The sequence below is a fragment of the Homalodisca vitripennis genome, chromosome X (genome assembly GCF_021130785.1).
Source record: "Homalodisca vitripennis isolate AUS2020 chromosome X, UT_GWSS_2.1, whole genome shotgun sequence".
Taxonomy (NCBI): Eukaryota; Metazoa; Arthropoda; class Insecta; order Hemiptera; family Cicadellidae; genus Homalodisca; species Homalodisca vitripennis.
In genome coordinates, this window is record NC_060215.1 from 90,131,799 (window position 1) to 90,146,775 (window position 14,977).

The following is a 14,977-nucleotide window of genomic DNA, read 5'->3' on the forward strand; positions in this document are numbered from 1 at the left end:
ATATGTAAAAATCAATGGCACAAATGTATCACAGTAATGCGTATCACTATCAAAATAAAGAAACAAGAGATTTCACCACCTGATCTTTTAAGCAAAGACAAGTGATATCAATAATGGCTCACACAGATCCATTACATAAAGTACAAAAATAATAATGTAAGCTATGTGATCTCCATTATTTCAAGAAATATAATTAAAATAAAGACAAAGTACTAACTGGATGCAGCCGTTAGCCTCTCCAGTTTGATGGCGGCAGGGTCATCAGGAGTGGCAGCCAGGTTGGGGTAGACCCCGTGGGGACTTGCCTGGAACACACCCAACTAGTTGTAAACAAGTATTTGTGATCAAAAATCTTTTTTAAATACTGATGTTGCATACTCAAAACTTTTCTTCACCTTTATCTTCAAAATATTAAATGTCAGAAATTTTACAAATACATATTCATTCAACACTCTACTCATTTACAAAAGTCAGAAACATTATTCCTTTTATTGCATAATGTGATGCATTTATATTATAACTTTCACCTCACATATATAAACAGCATGAAAGGCGATGGCTCAGGGGCAGCATCAAACTGGATACCACCCTTTGGTTTATCAATCTGGTACACTCACCACTGAGCTAACTAACCCTCAGGATATATATATATATATATATATATATATATATATATATATATATATACATACACATTATTTGATATTATTCAAGTTCAATCATGTATTCAAACTTCTTATTTATTTGTTATGACTTCTTTAGAATCATATTAACAGTAGCCAGATATTGTACTTTTAGAAAGAATATTTTAATTTTTTATTATTTTATTTGATACACAAATAGTTTAGCTCATTTATAACACCACGGTTAAAAGTATAATTTTTAGAAAATATTTCATAACTAAGTAAAATTTTTGGATAAAATATAAAACTTAAGTTGTTATAAATCTGTAAATCATAAACAACCTTATTTGTTGACAATGTTGACTTTTGTATTTTTTTTTTATTTATTTATAATTAAGTTCCAACAATAATAAGGAATTGATAAATTAGGACAAAAATTTGCATTTACGTTGTTGCCTCCTAACCTAACCTTCATTGAGTGTTGATCACCTTTTAAGAGTTATAGCTTCATATACAAAATTACTTAATCAGCTGACCTAAGTAGACAAGAAATACCAGTATGCTTAAAGTTTTTATAACGCTAAAATGATTGGTTCAAAATAGTGATATAGTGGTAACAACTTTGTACACGACTTCGAGAAATTGTCAATAGAATTTGAGTCTACAATTCCAGTTTGTCAATGCTGAGTGGTCATCAGTAGAACCACTTAATACAACTGTCATGTCTATTAAGTACAGGTTGAGACTACAACTTTCCGAAATATCTAATCAATTGGTTACAAATTTGTTTCAAATTTTCTTTCAAGAATTCCAGGTCATTATTGCCTACAAAATTAGTGTTGATAGGAGTTTAATCAAAGTACTTCAAAATGTTAAAACTGACTCAGAATATGGAAGAGGCATTCCTAGAAGGTAGGAATGTAATAACAACTAAGATAACAGAAGCACAGACTAACTCAATGGTTGAGGATGATGGATAGTGGGCTGAGATAGTGATTGACATAAAATTGCTAGCTCTAGTACCACTCCTGTACTGTTCTTGCATTCACCCTGTACTCTGCTTATTTGAAGATCTACTCACAATCTACTGTTCCATGGACATGAAACCAGCTTAAAATCAGGATTTTATTCAAACAAAATGCAGATTTAATTTTCTAAGAAGAAGATAATCATAAAGTATTTTAATTTATTAAATCACAGTATGAGAGTTTTCTGTGCTAATCTGGACATAGTAATTATGTAAGAGGAAAACATTGAATCTGAAGACAAATAACTAGAACATCAAGATACCCAGAAATTATCAAGAACCTTCTAACTTGCTCTCTTTGCTTAGCAAGTTATGGAGCCAAGCAATTTACTTCACTCCTTGGTTCTATACATGTGGTAGAAATGACCTACTATGAAAATTTTTCATTAGATTAATAAATTGCAGTAGATAGTGAGGAAGAAAACCATTCAAATTTCACATTCATATTTATAAAGAATGTTGAATACATGCTTGTTTTTACTACTATTACATCTTATTACTGAATGGATCAAATTAAAATATCAGAGCCATGTTAAAAATTATTTTTACACTGACAGAGAATTTGTTTTAACATTATTGTCACACCTGCATGCTACATCATATTTGCTTTTATTTTAAGATAGTAAATAATTGCATGCCATGACATATTTACTCAGTTGTTTAGAAACTGCTAAAAAGGACTGCATGTTTTAATTTTGGTAGATTTGTCACTAGCACTGCTTTGTTTACAAAGTTTAAGAGAATGAAATAATTGTTACAAGTCAGGGAAATATAGGTATATGTGTGAATCTCAACTTTTGTAGAACATTCAATTTCATCAAATGTAATATTAAATTTTTTAATTTCAAGGCAAATTTATTTAAATTGAAACAACTAATTTCACTTCAAACTGCAGGGTAATTTAATTTTCTTATTTCAACTTTAATATGTAACGACTGAAAATGGCATATACATGTTGAAGTACCATAATTAGGTAAAGCTAGTCATGGTAAAGTTTTTGTATGTCCATGACAATAAAAAATATAGGGTTTGAATCTATCGACCAAATAAATTTATCGATAGTTCATGTAAAATAGGCATCATGCAGATTTCGAAGAGAACATTTTTTTTAATTACTGGGAAGAGTAGTAACTGATCAAATAACAGCTAAAAACCCAAATCTGAAAACAATTTAGGCCTTGTTAATCCTATGTTCGAACTATAAGTTTAAAATTTGAATCAAACTTAAATTTAGTTTTAAGGATTAGACTTTAAGCAAAAATATGATTGTAACATGCATAAATACTGCTTTTGAACCTAAAGAAAAAAAGTATAATAGGAAAACTCAATTTAAATGAAAGTACTGATGACCTTAGTGCCTTCCAATAAAGACCTACCACTTTTATCGTAGAAAATTATATATATATATATATATATATATACTAAGTAAATAACAGATCATAATCTCATTTATCAGCTTTCAAACTTGGCATTTTATGAGTACAGAAAATTATAGTAAATGTTCAGTTAATCTAATTTATCCCTTCATTCAATACTTTTATTTTTATATCAAAATGATAGCCACCCATAATAAACTTTAGTAGATCATAAATCTGTCTTATTTACCTATCTTTCAAATACTTGCAAAGACAATATATCAGACATCACCACCATTAGTAAGCCAATGAGTCCATATAAACCAAAAACTACAGAAACAATTTTATAAACCATCATCACTTGGTGAGATTCTGTAGTGTAAAACTTGCTCAATGAAGAATTTAGAAACTAAATACCACTCCAGCAATGATATTCAGCACCAAATCCAAAGATGATCATGTACTATAAATTCATGTGACACCTGCATTGAAGTATTAATCCTAAAATATCCAACTACTTATATATGAGGCTTAGAATAAATCATCCTCAAATGCTCAGAAACACAGGGATATTGACTTACAAGGTGTGCGTGGGCCGAGTCAATGCCGTGAGGGTAGAGTGGCGTGGAATGTGTGACCGAAGCCAAGGCTGCATGTAGTCCCAGCTGACTCTCTGCATGATTCCGAAGAACATTAATGGCGTCATCCAGCCTTTCCTCCATTCGAGTTCCCTGTAACAAAGGTTCCTTTTGTTTCATAGTTTGAGTGAGAAAATAATAGCATTAAAATCTATCTGTTTGGCCACATTAAATCAAATTTCAAAGAAAAGGTAATCTTACGCTAATCTAGCATTTCAGTTATTACTTAATATTGTATCCAAAACTGCAATTAGAATGATTTCTACTGGTATTTGATAGGTAAGTAATAATTTTGTTTTATCATGGGACACATAAAGGTAGTCTCACCAACTACTATGGCAACTCATTTATGTTGATTTCTATGTTTGAAATTATTAATAAATCTCTTTATGATAGTGTTTTAAACTTCATTCCTCCTCCATCTGTGTACAAAAAAATTCTACACCCAATTTACAAGTTATCTTTTAACAATTATGTGCTCATTACCTAAGAACCTTGAAATTTGGATTGTTTCTGTATGACATATTATGTACAATAATTTAAATCTTTTGCAATCCAAATTAACAAAGGCTGAATATTAAAAAACACATTTTTTTAATTAAAGACTATTGTTCCCTATACTCTGTTTTAAATACACACTTGTTTCAGCTCTGTAGTTTAACTATATGCTTTACACTGAGTGAAATTAAAATGTTTCACATTGTTTAATTGTATTATCCAAATACAAGGAATGAGTGACGAGTAAATGCGAATATGGATGGAACAGTTTTAGTGTGGACAATATGTAATCAGGACATTATTTTATTACTGACGCAAAAACTTGTGAGTTTTGAAAAATACAAAAATGATGTTTTCAGGGAGTTTTCTGTTTAACTATGAATTGATCAATTATGTTCAAAATTAAGAATGAAAACCAACATTTTATAAAACTGTGTTGTTAATAGATCTCAAAACATCCTGAGGAGGAGCACAGAAAAGAGATTGTCTTGTTTTTATCAGCCATTACGACAAAAAAGGCAGTAGTGACACTTCAAATAAAATTATCACTGAAGATTAAACATGGGTATCGCCCATCACTTCTAAATCAAACAACATTAGATGGAATAATGAGAAATGTCCTGATAAATTCAAGATGAAATAAACACTGTTATAGCAAAAGACCATGGTAATTGTGTTTCTGGGCCAGTAGTGCTGTTTGGAGAATAGAAATAATGCCATAAGGAGCAACAACTAAGACAAAAATTCACCATGCAAACCTGACCGAGTGCTTAGAACATCAGTGATTTACAACAAAAGAAGCAGCATGCTGACAAAGGGGATTATTCTGCTTTTTAACAACTCAAAGCTATACACTGCTGCCAAAACTCACATTACGTAAACTCTGTGGGATGGGATATTTTCAAGTAATTCCCCAATCTAAAGCTCTTTGACAAACCACTGTGCATTGATCGTTGTAGAAGCTATAGTTTTATCAATCTTAGCTGAGTCAAAGTGCTTACACTTCCAAAGCACTTATATTTTAAAAAAGTGATCAGTCCAAAGCCTGTTGTTTTTATCAATAAAGTAGGCTGGACTAAAAGTAGTTTTGGTTGTCATTAAGTGGGTGTTCCATTTATCTTCAAACGCATTCTATATTATATCTTCTTTTAGCTTCAGAAGCGATTCGGTCAGCAGTTGTGTGGCTAGCAGAATGTTTATGTTCAAAGATCTTTATTTTGAAAGATGTTAACTGAGCGATTTTGCATGATCCACTGAAAATTACTAATTAGCTACTTGTTTGTTGAAAAAAGATATAGTTCTCTGTTTTGCACTGGTACCTTCCATTGTAATTGTATGATATTCGAATAAACTATTAACTGAACTAACTTAAGTTGTGTTTGTTCAAGCACACATTGTTTTGTTTAGGTATAAAATATGCTAATACTTAAAACAATGGAGTTGATGGAGTAAAATATCAAGTAAAACATACATAATACAATCTACTATCAGTTCCATAGTCTCTGGAACACATTTTACCTATCTTTCCTCCACTAAAGCAGTACCAGAACGGCATTCTGGCACATTCCGTCATCAGTACATAACTGGCTAAGGTGATTGTATTTCTAAAAAATGAAAATTTGTGAATAAAAATAAAAAATACCTATGAGAATCTGGTTTTATTTATTCTAATGTTTAAAAATAAAAGTTAGTACTGACTAAAGCCTTATTAGTACCAATGTAACCTACAGCTCTTGTTGGGGACAGTTTGGGACTTGATAACTATGTGACAGTACTTGAAACCAGACTAGTCACATTACTCAAACTTAGCAAATTGCAATTATTCTGGAGTGTCATTGTGATATTAACATATAGGATTATTCTATGTTTTTTGATCTTCTGACTGGAGAACCACTGTTGATCATTTATGTGCATAGTGATAATTGTGAGGAAAGATTCCATCACAGAATTAGGACATTGCATCATGTTAGAGTGATCTTTAAGGATATATAGACAAAACTATAGCTTTTTTCTCTTCATCAATATTCTAAGTGTTCATATTATGAATGTGACAATTGAATTTGGTCTTCTTGAACCAAGATCATTACCACCACCTTTTGTGGAAAATATGAAGTACTAATTAGTCATGTGCTTGAATCATAATCAGTCTATGATAACAGCAATGTACAAGTTTGCCAAATTCACATTTCAAATCAATGTCATCGACTGCTCTGTGTTTTTCTCAATGTATTTGCCAAAATTTCAATTACATAGTCCTATAACAAACCAAACAAAATAAGTTCTGTGGTCCTTAAATCAGTCTACACGTTTGCATTACACTTGAAAAAAGCATTTATATATAAACATCTTGGGACATTGACGTGTAACCAAAGTATTACTTTAAAACTCTTTATTAACTGGACGAAACATTTATTGAAAACTAAGTAGTATGAGGTCCAAAGAGAATTTGGAAGCACAACACAGTTGTAACTACCATGATTTTACTTTAATTTGTAGTTTGAATTGTCCCTTAGCTATGTGTAACATATATCTCTTATTAAATGGCTTTCATTAATAAACAGTAAAAAACATGTAAATTAAATAAAAGATTTATCTCTAAACTTATAAATAGTGTAGATAATTTCTATTCTCAAGCTATCACTACAGACCAGAGCCTAGCACTCCTAAAACTCTTAAAGTGTCTATTGGGTAACCGAATTTAGATATAATTTATAGTTGGCTGAGCATGGACAGTTCTGTGCCTAACCTTCAATACAGTACTGATCTTCATATCAAGTAGTGAATACGAGAACTCAAAACAACTTTCTAGGTAAGTCAAACAACTTTATTTTCTTATTTAATTCTTATTTATTTTGTAACTTATACATAACCCAAAATCCTCCTAAAATACATATCCAAACTTTACAAAATAAAGTAACTACCAAACTCTACTTTATACTTATTTGGTGTAAATTTTAAGTCAGAAATGTGGTGCTATGTAGGTGAATGGGACAAACTAGTTTAGACCCAACTCAATTCTCAAATGTAAGAAGTAGAACATAATCTCCTACCTCTCTTATGTCAGTGTGGTCCCTCAAGAAACCGATGGCAGCATCCAGTCTCTGTTGCTCGGGGGCGGCCGGCTGCCTCACACAACAAACATCAGTCAAACACAACAAACAACATGCAAACGACTACCTACCCTACCCATGCTTTACTCACCCCTTCCTGTCAATCCTTCTTTGCTGATTAATTGATTGTTATAATTGAGAAATAGAACATAAATGATGATATAATCAAATAACCTCACAAAAAACAAAAATAATAAAGAATTGGTTTCTATCTATACAAGCTTTGATAGCAAAGACATACATGTCTGTGTAAATTTGTTAACATGAGTGTTATTATTACTAAACAGAATAACAAATCTTGTTTACATATGCTTTCAATCACTTTATGTTAAGGGGGCAAGGGTATATGTTGATGTTTGGCAGATTGACTAGACTGATACGACTTTCTCCGATTTTGAATCCGAACGAGCCACAAGGTAAATGTTAAATTGTAAGGAAATGTTACGATTAACAAACAAAAGAGATTAAGTAAATTCATGTTTTTAATTCAAACTTGATGAAACATTCTTAAACATTTACATATTATCCAATTTCAAGGTACTAACTAATATCAATGGGCCTAGATAAAAACCAAATATTCATAACCTGGCATTATTTAGTGCCCCAATGAGAGTTGTACACTATTACTGATTATGACAGATATGCTAGAGAGTTCCTTTAGAAATGTTTATATTCCAACACTGTAAGTGTTTCTGTTTATATTTACCAAAATTGCATTCAATTGAAATATTTATTGTAAATTACTTCATATAACTATAATCAACCCTTTGACGTGGTTGTTTTAGATGTAAGGTGACCACAGCAGTGGAACTTTCATGAACAAATCTAGTAAAAATATACAAGTTTTCATAAAGCCTCGATATATTTAAGCTAGTTTTGGTCAGATCTTCATTATTTTTTTCACTCACTCACAATGAAACACACACTAATAAAATAATTTTATTTCATTAGTTTTAATGCTTGGATTTATTTATTACTGTCAACAAAGAGATATTATCTATCAAGGGGCTGATTTCACAATCCTAAGCTGTAATTTAGATATTTTATCATAGCTTTAAGATAGCATATCACAATATCAATCACTTTTTCTACAGAAAAATCAATGTTACTAATGTGAATAATCCACAAAACGTTCTGGAGGGACAATATTACTACTTTGTTTACTCAGACTGCAATCAGTTGACAGAAACATGTTGAGTATTGACTATGTTCAGCAAAATTGAACAAACAGAATGAAAAAAATTACGAACATTTTGTCTACAATGTTGTCTTATTGACAACGAACTAGATAGTTGTCGAACTTAGTTGGAATAGTTTGAGAATTTGCCGCAACATAGACCAGATGACGGGCTGTCACCACGCATTATATGGACGTCAAACTACAATCAGGATGTCCATATATCACTAAAACACATTAAAGGGTTATATTGTATAAAATGCACAAAAGACTCGAACAGTTAATAGCTCTCAACAGGATCACTGATGAGGACTAAATAAATATATACAAGGCATCTGTTAATGAGATAATTCAATCTAAGCAGGTTTTGGAAGTTTACAAAGATTAACAAAAATAGTAGTTACAAACTGATGGTAACAGTTTTACATTTTATCGTGGATGTATGTATTAGTGAGGATTTTTAAATATAATTTTAGTTATTAGTTTAGGTATTTACATATTTATTGGACAAAACTCAGTAGTTTTTTTTTTTTTTTTTTACTTTGACCATGAATTACAATTTAATTATAGCACAGAGGTAAACCAGCCTAGGAGTATTTCAACATTTAGACATTTGTATCAAGCTTTTCACATATAAATTAATTTTTATGTAAATCTTGTAGAGCTTTCAGATTATTTTAACATTTAATACATTTTAACTTGGCAATAAATTTCAATTGATTCTTGAATGTTTAGAATTATATTAAGTATGAGGGTCTGAAAGTTTGAAACTTCATGTCAATAAAGAAGTAAATGCTATTAACATTTTACTAAAAAACATAAGATAACCTTCTATATGAATAAATAAATCAACTAAAACACATACAAAACAAAATAAATGGTGCTCCAAATTTTGCTAGCCGGCCACCCTATTAAGCAAACTTTATTACAAGCAAAATTAGGAAAAAATATATAAATCAAAGCTAAAACTGTCCAAAAACAAACAAAAATCTTTACCTGTTTTGAAGAATGCTATAAAACTTACCTGGCTGACAATGTCAAAAATACCCGATTTCTCCTTGGCTAAGTATTAAACTCTATGTATGTACAACATTAATAGATTTTACAATCACTACACAACATTTATAAAAACCTCTCCCAAATATTTTAGATTCACCTAGTTTTGAATGAAAAAAAAATACTAAAACAATAACATTTTAAAATACTATCTAACTAAAACTACAAGGATAGTTCAGAAAATAATTTAATTTAATAAACAAAAAATATACCTCATTTTTACAGCTTATAATTTGAAAGAAATTACTTTTCAACAAAATTACCATTCATATGTAAGCTCTTCGATACAAACTACTGAATAAAATTCTGCCGTCTCTCCACGTAACCAATTGTTGATTTTCATGGCTGGGTTTTCAAGGCAACTAGGTGTGACTTCATTGATTGTCTTTTTTATTCAATATTGAAATAAGAAACTCATGTTTTATCACCAGTGACTATGTACTTAAGAAATTCGTCAACTTCTTCATAGAACCGGGTAAAAGAAATTTTAGAGCTGATCCAATTCTCTTTGTTTTGAGTTCATCAGTCAAGAGTCTGGGTACACAAACTTTTAGGGTATTTATGTTTTACAGACATAATTTCACACAATATGGAGGGAGGTCTTGATATCTGAGAAAAATGCTGTAAAAGATCTGGAATTGTGAATTTTCAATTTTTCTTAATCTTATGATTGATTTGTTCGATTAAGTAATTGGTAACCCATAGCTGATCAATCACTTCGCTTTTCAACCTGAGTGTACAACATACAAGAATATAAAACACACGAGTAGTAGTATTTGCATAGTAAAAAGCAAGATAAAAGGCACGCCTATATTAACCGGTTCATATTTTGCTATACTGCAAGACTTATTGAGAAGTTTCATTTACGGTGATATAATGTTGTAAATTGTATTTTTATTAACTAATACAGGTGAAATTTAATTACTGAAACAAGTTTTACAAAAAAAATGAAAACTAATTGTTAAAGAAAAAGGGGAAAGTTTCAGGAGGGAAACAGACATTTCTGGCAAGACAGCTTGAATGTGTTCTACATGCAATAGTACTGCGATGAAGTACTGACCATGTGTAATGTCCGGTGGTCCGGTGGGAAGTGAGGAGAGGCAGGATGGGAGTGAGGAGGCCAGCTCTGTCCCGCGGCAGCACCGGGGGCTCCACCGGTCAGAGGCGGAGGGGAACTCACTGGCGTCGATGGATTTGAACTATAGCTGCTTACGCTTTGGTCAGTTGGATAAATCTGTAAAAAAGTAAATTACAAAATATATAATGATTAGTAATCAATATGATTATATAACAATACCATTAGTACAACAATAAATTGGTACAGTGTGCGGTTTTATTCAAATGCAAATTATTCTTAAGTTACTTATTTTCATCATTATTTTAATTTATTTTATTCTGAAATCTTGACCTCAACAAATCTGGATAATTACCATACAATTATACTGGATTCTCTACAGGCACATGTTTTCAATAAATTGAAGTTTACTCTTGTATTTTATTGAGTTAAATGTTGACTCTTATATAAAAAGAGATAATCAGACATATACCATGTTTACTGTTACTGGCTACACATGTCTAAATACAGAAATATTTGTATTTGTTATTTAAGAGTAAGGTATGATTATAAACACTGTTTGATGTACTTTCAATTTGTTTTTATCATCTTAAAATATTCTATCATGAGTATGCCCTGAATCTAGAATTTTTGCAGTGTCAAGAATAAATCTTCATATGACACTATTTGTCAAAATAAAACTTTCACATTTTCCATATAAAGTAATAAGAACAATATATGTAGTTTATAATTATATACTTACAATTTACTATACTATTAAATACAATCATAATGTTCAAAAACATTATATAATTTCGAGTCTTTTTTTAATAAACTGCCTGTAAAATTTAATTATGAATTTGTTTCACACTAAAATTTGTTATTATAAGTGAAGCAGCATTTAAAAATATGAGTATATTTAAAAAACACTGTACAAATTTAGTGGAAAATAAAAAAGATGTAACTTTGTTTAATGTATGCATACCAACCATCTCCCTTCCAACAATCTTGTCAACTACAATAAGAAGGCCACTAAAAGTGTTTAAATCTTTACTTTAAGGTAACTTTAATGTTAATTTTTCTTAATTTCAAGTGGTGGATTTGATTTTACATATCAAACATAAGAAGAAAAGGTAATTGCAAAGGTATTAGTTATTACTGATTTAATACTGGCAATAATCTCTCCACAACTAATTTAAACATCACAGTTACAATAAGGTATTATATATTGTCACAAAATTACAAACACATGACTCGTGTAGTTAATAATCAAGGACGTGGTAGGCTAAATAAATTGGCAAGTGGCCTATCTAAATAAAAGAAATCAGTAATATATTGAGGCAAAATTAAAACTATTTTAGAAATGTAGCCTTGAAAAGTGTTTTATAAATATGTATAACACAATATAAATAAACCTTTTTAACACTTTTTTTGTAAACTTTTATTTTTCTCACAATGTACATTTCGAAATCTGTGATTTCATCTTCAGGTACTAACTAAGGTTAAGTTATGAAAATAAATAATTAAAACCAATTTGTCATGTGTTTTTCACTACCTTGGTGGCTAAATTTGTTGTATTTAGTTTTATGTGTGATCAATGTATATTGTTTAAAAGTCTATCGAATAATACATTTTTGTTAGAAAATCTTTGTCATTTAATAATATATTATGATTAATTTTGGCACTTTTGTAAATTTCAAAATGTTCTAAAGTAGATAATAAGCGACTTTTTTTGCTTGTGTGTAAAATTTCAAGATTGTTTTCGATGTTAGTGTATGTATGGCCGGTGTTATTTAAAATTCAAATCATGCAATTTCAAAAATATATTAAAAAAAATAAAATTCAACATCATCAAATTCAAAATATGCAGACCATTTAAATAACACCGGCCATACATACACTAACATCGAAAAAAATCTTGAAATTTTACACACAAGCAAAAAAAGTCGCTTATTATGTACTTTAGAACATTTTGAAATTTACAAAAGTGCCAAAATTAATCATAATATATTATTAAATGACAAAGATTTTCTAACAAAAATGTATTATTCGATAGACTTTTAAACAATATACATTGATCACACATGAAACTAAATACAACAAATTTAGCCACCAAGGTAGTGAAAAACACATGACAAATTGGTTTTAATTATTTATTTTCATAACTCAACCTTAGTTAGTACCTGAAGATGAAATCACAGATTTCAAAATGTACATTGTGAGAAAAATAAAAGTTTATAAAAAAAGTGTTAAAAGGTTTATTTATATTGTGTTATACATATAAAACTATTGTTCAAGTATTGTTAATGGCTCATTAACAATCACAGTAATTTTATTCAAATAGCTATGTCAATATAACAGGCACAAATGCAAATGTATTACTTTCACATACCACATACTGTTCACTGTGAACCCTGGTATAGTTATAAAATGAAGGTTAATGCAATCCATGTTTCAAATTAAAAACCTACATTTAATTAAAATTGGAAACTTCTTAACCAGTGCTACTAACCTTTTTTAAATACCTCTTTACTAGCATTTTTTTATTTGAGTGTCCCCAATGTCATAAATGTACAGTAAATGTGTAAGTGTGTGAATTTACACATGTGTGAAGTAAGAATAAAAAGTGTTATTATGCATGTGTAATGTAATCTAATATGTATAAGTGATAGCCGTCTTATCTTTGAGGGTATAAACAAAATTGTGTGTATAAAATTGTGTCTCTTCATACTAGACTTGAATAGTTTTGAAGTTGTAGATTTAAACTCAATAAAATTAATAAATTTTAAAGTCTGATTGATCATTTCTTTAAACAAATTTAGCGAGGATTAGACTACTTGGCTTTGCTTGGGTATACAGTTATGATTCCCAGCTCTTTGAGAAATAACTTTCCTGATGCGACTGTTTACTTAACAACTAGACAAACTTACCTCTACCCTTATAAACACCATATTAATTGATTTTGTAAATTTTACAAAAGTAATCGGGAATAACACCGGCAAAGTTTTCCTTCAAGAACACTTATTAAATAAATATCTTGCAATTAAAGTTAAAATGAACACATTAAAAAAAAAGTACTTTCATTTCTTCTTTTCATTTTTTTATAAACAATACATTCAATTTCACAAAATACACATAAGTGATTCTCCAAGATTGTGTATTGTTGGAGAGGGTGACACTTATAATTTTTTGTATATAGCCATCAACTGTACAAACACATGACAGTGTGTCAAGGACAAGAGCACTAGCCAAGGAGATATTAATTTTCATTAACTGTATAATTGTACCATTTTTTTTTTATATTGCCATATTCATTCTGTATGATGCTTCAACTACACTCTTATTTTCCTTCTTAGCTGATAAAACGAAATACGAGGGCTACCCAGAAAGTAGATTACATTTTGCTTTGTAGCCCCTAGGGGCGGGACTATCGCAGACATTTCGATGTCAGGGCGTTTCTCCATCCAGTGATTATCCAGCCGTGCTAGTGACAGGTTACTGTCACTTCCTTGTTGTTTTACAATAGCAGTTTAAAATGTGTGACACAACTGGAAATCCCGCGAGTTGTTAATTGCGGTCGGTAATACGGTTTTTGTTGGCTAAATACAATAAAACAATTGAGATTTATCACAATCTTTGTGAAGTGTATGGGAACGACGTGATTACTGATGGTAGACAGCGTCAGTGGTGCATTAGGTTTAAAAATGGCCGAACTAATGTGCATGATGACGAACAAAGTGGACAGCCAAGCATTGTGGCCGATGGAATTGTCTCTACAGTCAATGAGAAGATTAAAGAAGACCGCCAATTCACAATAACAGAACTCTCACTTAGTTTTCCTTAAATTTCAAGGAGTTTATTACACAAAACTGTTACACAGAAGTTAGGTTACCATAAATTTTGTGCAAGATGGGTACCAACTCTACACTAGGCAAATTGGACTCGAGAAGTCCTGGATGAGTTTCCACCTTACAGTCCAGACCTTGCACCCAGCGACTACCACCTGTTTCCTGCAATGAAGACCTGGCTTGCGACACAGCGCTTTGATGACGACATGCAACTTCAGGAGGATGTCAATACCTGGTTAAAGTCTCAGGCTGCAGAATTTTATAACGCTAGAATTTCAAAACTAGTTCACTGCTATTATAAGTGTCTTAATTTATATGGTGACTATGTAGAAAAATAGTATCTTAGTGTCACTTTCACATGTATATAATACAGTTATTTTCTTGTAGTTAGTGTTTTGTCTATATCAAAACGTAATCTACTTTCTGGATAGCCCTCATAAGTAAGATCCGAGCTGGTCCAAAAATAACACAGTGATTTTAACATCCATTACCTCCAATGAAATAAAAACCTACACATTTTAAGGTAAGACCTTAAAATTTAGCATGAGTGTTAGAAATAACCTTCATTTGAAAAAGGCTTGTATTTATTTT

General features: G+C 30.6%; 1 protein-coding gene across 7 annotated transcripts in view; it reads right to left on the minus strand.

Annotated features, from left to right (window-relative positions):
• LOC124369333 (protein daughterless) overlaps positions 1-14,977 on the minus strand; it is a 142,148-nt gene that overhangs the window by 37,052 nt on the left and 90,119 nt on the right. For 4 of the 7 annotated variants that reach the window (XM_046827295.1, XM_046827297.1, XM_046827293.1 and 1 more), the window contains 4 exons: positions 10,545-10,718; positions 7,192-7,263; positions 3,587-3,751; positions 218-305 (listed from right to left, as the gene is read on the minus strand). In XM_046827295.1, the coding sequence (XP_046683251.1) occupies positions 218-305; positions 3,587-3,751; positions 7,192-7,263; positions 10,545-10,718 (499 nt within the window). The remainder of the gene's footprint in view (positions 1-217; positions 306-3,586; positions 3,752-7,191; positions 7,264-10,544; positions 10,719-14,977) is intronic. The other 3 variants (XM_046827299.1, XM_046827298.1, XM_046827294.1) reach the window with 2 other exon arrangements.